At 22.8% G+C, this 8,610-nt stretch overlaps 1 protein-coding gene across 1 annotated transcript in view; it reads right to left on the bottom strand.

Moving 5' to 3' along the window:
- LOC117181363 overlaps positions 1-8,610 on the bottom strand; it is a 27,470-nt gene that overhangs the window by 2,134 nt on the left and 16,726 nt on the right. The window contains exons 4-5 of the mRNA XM_033373955.1: positions 8,265-8,540; positions 4,411-4,619 (exon numbers count right to left, since the gene is read on the bottom strand). Coding sequence (XP_033229846.1) covers positions 4,411-4,619; positions 8,265-8,540 — 485 coding nt within the window. The remainder of the gene's footprint in view (positions 1-4,410; positions 4,620-8,264; positions 8,541-8,610) is intronic.

Genomic DNA, 8,610 nt, shown 5'->3' with positions numbered 1-8,610 from the left:
CAATAGAACACTTATTATTTGTACAAAATTAGAGTAATTTGAAGAGATATTTAGAAGTTTTAAAAAGATTCGAATTAAATTTAGAACTTGAAATAATTTTAAGTACTTACAGCCGAATTTAAAATAAAATTTATATTTTTACAGATTTCAAACAAAAAATTTAGAATTTTATAAAGAATTGTTAAAGACTACAAAAGAATTTAAAAAAATGATTTTGCACTTTGAAAAATTATTGCAACAGAAAGTTTGAGAAAATTTTAAGAGATTTCAAAAATTATCAAAGAACATGGAAGATTTTAAGGAAATATAAAGATTCAAAGCTTTCTATGTAAAACAATTCAGTTTCAAATTGTTTTCTCTGAAATATTTGGTTTCAATTTACTCGTCTTAAATAAACAGTAAAATATTGATAATATTAAATACTTATTCTTTTTCTACATTAAGAAATTTAAAACTAAATGGGATAAAAATTAAATCATTTAGATTCACAATATTTTATTAATAGAAATAATATAATAATAAATTTATTTATTAAATTTAATATAAAAAAATAATATAAAGGAATACCTGAAACTCTGAATTAAAAATAGATTATTGATAAATCATGAAAATTTTTATTTAAAAAAAAGTGGCTATTTTTCATTTCTTTCCACTTTTTTTTAGCTAGCTTCGAAAAATCTGTTGATTTTCTTATTCAAGAATGAAGTAAAAATTCAACAAAATTGTGGCATTATAAAAAAAAAAAAAGATGATTCTTCAACCAAGATTAAAAATTAACATTAATTAATTAAATCAACTTTCTACCAAAAAAGATACAGTTTTTACCAGAAAACATCAAATGTAAAACAACATTTTTCTTGAAAAAAAAAAATAGATTGACTTTGCAAGCCAAAGAGACAACTTTTCTACACGACACTTCAATTTTTACAAAAGAAAAAGATACTTTACAACAATAAAACTAAATAAATTTGCTAGAAAGTTTAATTTTTAATCAAGAACAGTTCAATTTATCCAAAATGGACAAATTTTCAACAAAAAAGTTAAATTTTTAACCCGAAAATATGAAATTTCAACCAGAAACAGTTGAATTCGTCTGAAAAATACGTATTTTCAACCAAATAGTTACAGATTAATTTTCCACAAAAATATAATTCTGCGACTAAAATGTTGAAGTTTCAATCCAAAACAATATGTTTTCTTAACAAAAAATAGAAGTTGTTGATGTTACATTAATTTTAAACCAACATTTGAATTTTCTATGAAGAAGATTAATTTTTTACCAAAAAAGATGAATTTTCAATAAAATAATTACATTTTCGAACAAAAATTCTAATTTTAAACTAAACTGACGAATCTTCGAACACAAAAAAATGAAATTTCACCAAAATAGTTAAATTTTCAACCAAAAAAATGAATCCTCAACTACGAAGATTAATTTCCTACCAAAGATACCGACTTTTAAACTAGAGACCTACATTTTTAATCAAATAGGTGATTTTTCAAATAAAAAAGATCATATTTAAACCAAAAACAGTTAATTCTTATGAAAAAGATGTCTTTTCAACACAATAGTAACAGATTAATTGTCTACAACAACAAAAATTAATTTTTTACCCAATTGTTGAATTTTCAAGCCAAAAAATATGCTTTCTCAACAAAAATTTAACAGCTCATATTTCAATTTTTAATCAAAAACTGTTTATTTCATGCAAAACGACGAATAATTAACAAAAAAAAAGGTAATTTTTTATCCCGAAAATATGAATTTTTGACAAAAAAAAATTAATCTTGAAACAAATTTTTGATTTTTTAACCAAATAAATGAATTTTCTATGAAGAAAATTAAATTACTACCAAAAAAAGGCAAATATTCAATGAAATGGTTACATTTTCCTTATTATAATCAATTTTTTCATTCTATTCTTTTTAATATAGAACCTTGATTTATTCAAAGTATTTTTCAAAGTAAGCTAAAAAGAAATAATTTTTAAAAACACAAAAAATACTATTTAAAAATCCTACGTTTTCTCTTTTTGTTTACTCAGACGTTTAAATTTGCTTCTAATGTTTTTTTTTATCAGTAGAACCCTTTAGAAACATTTTTAATGCCAGGAAACAAATATTGTTGTGTAAAAAAAAATAAAGGAAAACATTTACATTCACGAAAACAGAAAAATTATGAAGATAACAATTGTAATAAATATGCAGTTTGCTCAAATCTAAATCCATATTGTTTCTAAATTACTTTTTTCTTGTTCCCCTTCTTTTTTTGTTTATCCAATAAAATGCTAACTGAATTAACAAAAACCAAAAAGAAAACACAACTATTTTATGATTATAATTTAATTATTTCTTTAAAAATTCAACAATTTTGTTAAAACGTATCAATTTTTGTTGAAAATTCGTTTTTTAAGTTAAAAATTCAACAATTTGGGTGAAACAAAATCAATCATTTGTTTACAAATTAATATATCTGGCTTGAAAATGTAACTTATTTCAGAAAAATGGCATTTATGGTCTAAAAATTGGAAATTTTCTTAAAGTTTTCTTTTCTTATAAGACTAAAAAATCTTCCTTTCATGAAGATTCATCATTTTATTTGAAAATCTATCTATTTGGAAAAAAATACCTATTTTGAAAAAAAAAGTCTGTTTTGGTTTAAGCATCAACTATTACATTTTTTGTTTAAAAATTATGTTTTAAATTCAGCTGTTTGTTGAAAAATTGTATTTTTCAGTTGAAAATTCAACTATTTGGTTAAAAATTAACTTTTTTTGTTGAAAATTCATACTTTTGTGTTGAAAATAGAACTATTTTGTAGAAAATTGATCTTTTTGGCTCTTTTCTTTTTTGACTGATAAAGCTTTCTTTCCTCGACAATTTAACTCTTTTGTTGAAAATTAGTTTCTTTTTTGGTTGTGAATGAACTTTTTCGTTGAAAATTCACCTATTTTTGTAGAAAATTCAACGATTTGATTGCAAATTGTATTTTCTGTTAAAAATTTATATTCTCTTGTGGAAAATTTAATTATTTGGTTAAAATTATGTTTTTTTTTGCTATTGTAAATTAATTTTTTTGTTAAAAATTTACATTTTTGTGCTAAAAATTTAAGTACTTTAGGCGAAATTTTAATATTTTCGGATTAAAAATTAAATTATTCCTATAGAAATTAAAAGTTTTGGTTGCACATGTCCTGTTTTGTTGAAAATTCAACTATTTTGTATAAAAATTCGTCCGATTTGCTTGAAAATTCTAAAATCTGCTTAAACTTTTCTTCTTTTTTGACTGGAAAATCTTTCTGGGTTGAAGATTTATCTCTTTGGTTAAAAATTTAACTATTTTGTTATAAATGATTATTTTTTTGTTTCTTTAAAAATTCACGGGTTAAAAATTAAACTATTTGGGTAGAAAATTCAATGATTTAATTTAAAATGATCTTTTCTGTTGAAAATTCAAATTCTCGGGTTTAAAATTTTTTTTTTTAATTTTAAAACAATTTCTAAAATTCTTGGGTATAAATTCAACGATTTGGTAGCAAATAATCTTGTTTCTTAAATTTTAACTTTTTTGTAAAAAAATTCGTCTGATTTGCTTTGAAGATTCGACTATTTACTTGAATTTTTGTTCTTTTTTTTTACTGAAAAATCTTTCTTGATTGAATATTCATCTCTTTGGTTAAATATTTAACTATTTTGTTGAAAAATAATTTTTGCAGTTGAAAATTCACATTTTCAGATTAAAAATTGAACTACTTTGGCTTGAAAATTCCACTTTTTTTAGTATAAAATTGGTACTTTTTGGTTGAATTCGACGGTGAGTGATTTAAAAATAAAATCTTATTTGCTTAAAATATCAACTATCACATTTTTGTGGAGAATTGTTGAACATTAATTTTTTTGGTTGAAGATTCATGCAAAGTGCGTCCATTTTTTTAAAGATGCAATATTTTAAATCGAAATATGAGAAATTTAAAGCATTTCAATTTAAATTTAATATCAGCACTCGCATTAATTTTTTTAAACAGAATTTATTCTCCTCTTTATCGTTCAAAATCTCCTTATTTCTTTTGTGTTAAAAGCATTATAAGAATAATTTAATATAAAAATGTTTTTTTATTTGCAATTACAAAATCGATTAATATTTCGGGTCGAATTTTTAAATTGAAATTCGTATAATAAAAAAGAATCTCTTTCAAAACGTTTTATTTTCTACTATCTTGAATTTCTGTTTATGATTCTTAAATAATTAATCGAAACCTTCTAAAAAAAAGGGAGTGAAAAGAGGAAAATAAAGTGAAAATACTAGATATTAGTTGCTTTTAGGAAATTTTTCAAATTTAAGGGTAAAAATGGAGAATTAGGTAAAGAAAATAGAGAGATTGTGATCCCTGGAATTATAAAAATACTTACTCTGTCAAGGGTCTAACAGCAGGCGCTGTAGGATTGTTTTTTGGTCTCGGATTGACCAATAAGCATTTCATAGGATGACCGTCGAGTTGTCTATTGTGATAGGTCTCTACTGCCTTGGTCGCGTCTTTCAAAGTCTTGTAAATAACTTCTGCTGTTCCCGGACGTACTAATCTAGAAATAAGTAGTTCTCCAACATCCTCGAACAACTCCTGAAAAAATAAAATCCTGTTACATTTTCCTGCACTGTAAATCAGTCTAATATAATAATAAACTTAAAATAATAATAAATTTTAAATAAAAAATTTCATGTTCAAAGCCAGAACTATAATAATTCTTTTAGAAATTTCCATACTTTATTTCAGAATTAGAAATATCTCTTCCAAAATCCCTTGTTCCAAACCATAATTATAGTTTATATATTTTTATTTTAAAACGTAAGTCTTTCTCTCTTTGAATTAAAAATATATTTAAAATTTCAGATGAATACTAATTTTGGGTTCTGGAAAGAAAATTTGAATTTTTGAATTAGATTAAAAACCAGGATGGCCGTTTTAATCGAAGAAAAAAATTCCTGGTCATTTCCCGGTTCGCAAACATTTTTCACGGCCAATGAAATTTAAAAAATCAAACTATATTCTAAACATTTTTCCATATAAGGTAATAAACAAAAAATTAAAGCATTCAAAATAAATTGCACATTTTAGAAATTTTATCAATTATAGAGTTCAAAGATTCAGATTAAGTTCCAAAAATATAAATCCACGTTAACATTTCAAATAGTCTAAATTAAAGAATTAATCAATGAACTTTAAAGATGTTTAAAATTATATTATTTTAAGCAATTTTAAATAATTTGAATTTTTTCGGAACTTTTAAATATATTTCAAAATGAATTGAATTTTTTCTATAATTTTTAGAAAATCCTGCAAATTTAGAAGTTTTAAAAAGATTCAAATTAAATTTAGAACTTGAATTTCAAAAAAAACATTTAGAATTTTTTAAAGAATTGTGAGACTTGAAAAAAATTTTCTTAAGATTGTAAGGAAAATTGAAAATGATTTTTCACTGAAAAAACTATTACCTTTTTTGTCAAGAATTCATATCATTTAGTTAAAAATTCAACTACTAAATTACAAGTTAAACTCCTTTGTTAAAAATTAATTTTTTTATTTGAAGATTACGAATTTGAATTGAAAATTCATATCTTTGGTTGAAAATGTAATTATCTTGTTAAAAAATACTCTTTATTTGTTGAATTATACTGGTTTTTATTTATAATTACAACTTCTTTTGGTTTAAATATCAATTGATACATTTTTTGTCGAGAATTCATGTTTTTGTTTAAACATTTTATTTTAATATTAGAATTTAATTATTTCTTTAAAAATTCAACAATTTTGTTCAAAGGCATCAATTTTGGTTATAAATTCAGCTGCTCTGTTGAAAATTCGATTTTTTTAGTTGAAAATTTAACAATTTGGGTAAACAAAATCAACTATTTCTTTACAAATTAATGTATCTTGATTGAAAATGTAACTGTTTTGCAGAAAAATGGTTTTTTATGGTTTGGAAACTGTAAATTTCCTTATAGTTTACTTTACTTATTAGACTAAAAAATCTTTCTTTCATGAAGACTCATCATTTTATTTGAAAATCTATTTCTTTGGAAAAAAATATACCTATTTTGTAAAAAAAATCTTTTTTGGTTTAAATATCAACTATTACATTTTTTGTTTCAAAATTTTATTCCTTTAATTGAAATTTAATTATTTATTTTAAAATTCAACAGTTTTGTTAAAAATACATAATTTTTTGTTGCAAATTCAGTTGTTTGTTGAACATTTGTATTTTTCAGTCGATAATTCAACTATTTGGTGGAAAATTAACTTTTTTTTTGTAAATAATGAATGATAGAACACTTATTATTTGTAAAAACATTAGAGTAATTTTAAGAGATATTTAGATGTTTTAAAAAGATTAAAATTGAATTTAGAAATTGAAATAATTTAAAATACTTACAGCTGAATTTAAAATAAAATGTAGACTTTTTCAGATTTCAAACAAAAAATTTAGAATTTAAAAAAAATTCTAAATTTTTTGTTTTAAATTTTAAGAGATTTTAAAAATTATCAAAAAAAAACATGGAAGATTTTAAGGATTTTTTTTATATCTGTTAGAATTTCTCAAATTTTTTTTTCTACAAATAATAAGTGTTCAATTGTTATATATTTGTCAAAATTTAACAATTTTACTTATAAATTAAACACTTTTTAAACAGACTAATTAAAATTAAATCGCTAAAAGTTTACAAGTTCTTCGAAAATCTAAAGATTCAAAGCTTTCTATGTGAAACAATTCAGTTTCAAATTGTTTTCTTTTAAATATTTGGTTTCAATTTACTCGTTTTAAATGAAGAGTGAAATATTTAAATCCTTTGAAACATTTTGAAATTCCTTGACAGTTTTTAAAACTCTTTAAAATTCCTTTGAATTATTAAAAATACCCTAAAATCTTTCAAATTCTTTTAAATCCCTTCAAATTATTGAAATTAATAAAAAATTCCTTTGAAATATTTTCAAATATCCTTAAATCTGAAAAATTCTTCGAAATCTTTGAAAATACCTTGAAATATTTGAAATGACATGAAATCTAATATTTCCTGAAATCCTGGAAAAAATCCCTTATAATGATTGAAATTTTCAGAAATCTTATAAAATACATTGGAAAAGTTTTTAAATATTGAAATAATACTAAAATATTGAAAATGCTATTGCAATTTTTGTAAATATCTTGAAATCTTTTGAAATTTTTGTTATTCTTTTGAAAATTTATTGGAAATTATAAAAATACCATGAAATCTTTCAAATACTTTGCAATAACTTTAAATTATTGAAAAATATAACAAATTACTTTGCATTCTTTTTTTAATACTTTAAAGTATTTAATATCATTTTAAATATCTTGAAATCCCGTGCAACTTTTTTAAACTCTTCAAAATTACTTGGAATTTTAAAAACTATCGTAAAAGCTTTAAAACTCTTTGGGATCTATTAAAGTGATTAAAACCTATTTAAAAAATCGTTGAAAATAGCCTAAAATATTAAAAATCTATTGACATCTTTTAAAATCCTTAAAAATTGTTTAAAGCTTTAGAAATACCTTGAAATTACTGAAACCTATTAAAAATTATTCTAATTTTTTAAAAAATACCCTGAAATAATTTGAAAGTTCCTTGGTATCTTTTAAAATACCCTAAAATGTTTCAAATATTTTAAAATTCCTTGATACTGTTTCAACTTTGAAGCTCTGGAAAACTCTATGGAATTTTAAAAATTACTCTATAATCTTTAAAATCCTTTGAAATTCCTTCAAATTATTAATACCTGTTAAAAAATTCTTGGAATCTTTTAAAATGCCCAAAAATATTTCAAATCCTTTGAAAATAAGAAAACCCTTGAATATATTATCAATCTTTGAAATAACATGAAATCTGATATTTCCTGAAATCCTGGAAAATTTATTAAAATAATTTGAGAGCTTTGTAAAATCCCCTATAATATTTTAAATGCTATGTGATTTGCTGAAATATCTTAAAAGATTTTGATATTTTTTTATTCTTTTGAAAACTCATTGCATGTAAAAATACCCTAAAATATTTACAAATCCTTTGAAATTTTTCCTTTGAATTTTTAAAAATATCCGGAAATCTTTTGAAATCATTTAAAATGATATAAATTTATTGAAAATTCCTTAAAATCTTTTACAATGAATCGAATTCCCAGTTTTTTCCGGTGAAAAAAATATGTCTGATCTTTTTCCTGTTAGGTAGACACCCTATTCAATGTCGATCATACCTTAATATCTTCTTGAGTAACATTTGCCTGCAAATTCGAGACAACGATTCGGTAGCCCGTGGTGTGTGAAGCGGAATTTGATTTCTGATGGGTGACCATGGTCATATTTCGCGGTTTGCTGAGAGGAGCCGTATCGAGACGAGACTTCACTCCAGTTTCTCCTCTGTGACTTCTAGACTCGTAATATTTAGCTTCAGCCGCACTATCTGCCAAAATCGTTCTCGACTTCGATCCAAAATTCCAGTCTTCCCTGTAGGATGCACTATCGCGTTTGGGCTAAAAAAACATTTCCTATTCAATTTTTCCGATGCCCAAGAATTTGAAAGCATTTAAGATAATTAAGAGC

The sequence above is a fragment of the Belonocnema kinseyi genome, chromosome 10 (genome assembly GCF_010883055.1).
Source record: "Belonocnema kinseyi isolate 2016_QV_RU_SX_M_011 chromosome 10, B_treatae_v1, whole genome shotgun sequence".
Classification (NCBI taxonomy): domain Eukaryota; kingdom Metazoa; phylum Arthropoda; class Insecta; order Hymenoptera; family Cynipidae; genus Belonocnema; species Belonocnema kinseyi.
The sequence above is the reverse complement of the archived record's forward strand: the minus strand, read 5'-3'. Positions and strand labels throughout refer to the sequence as shown.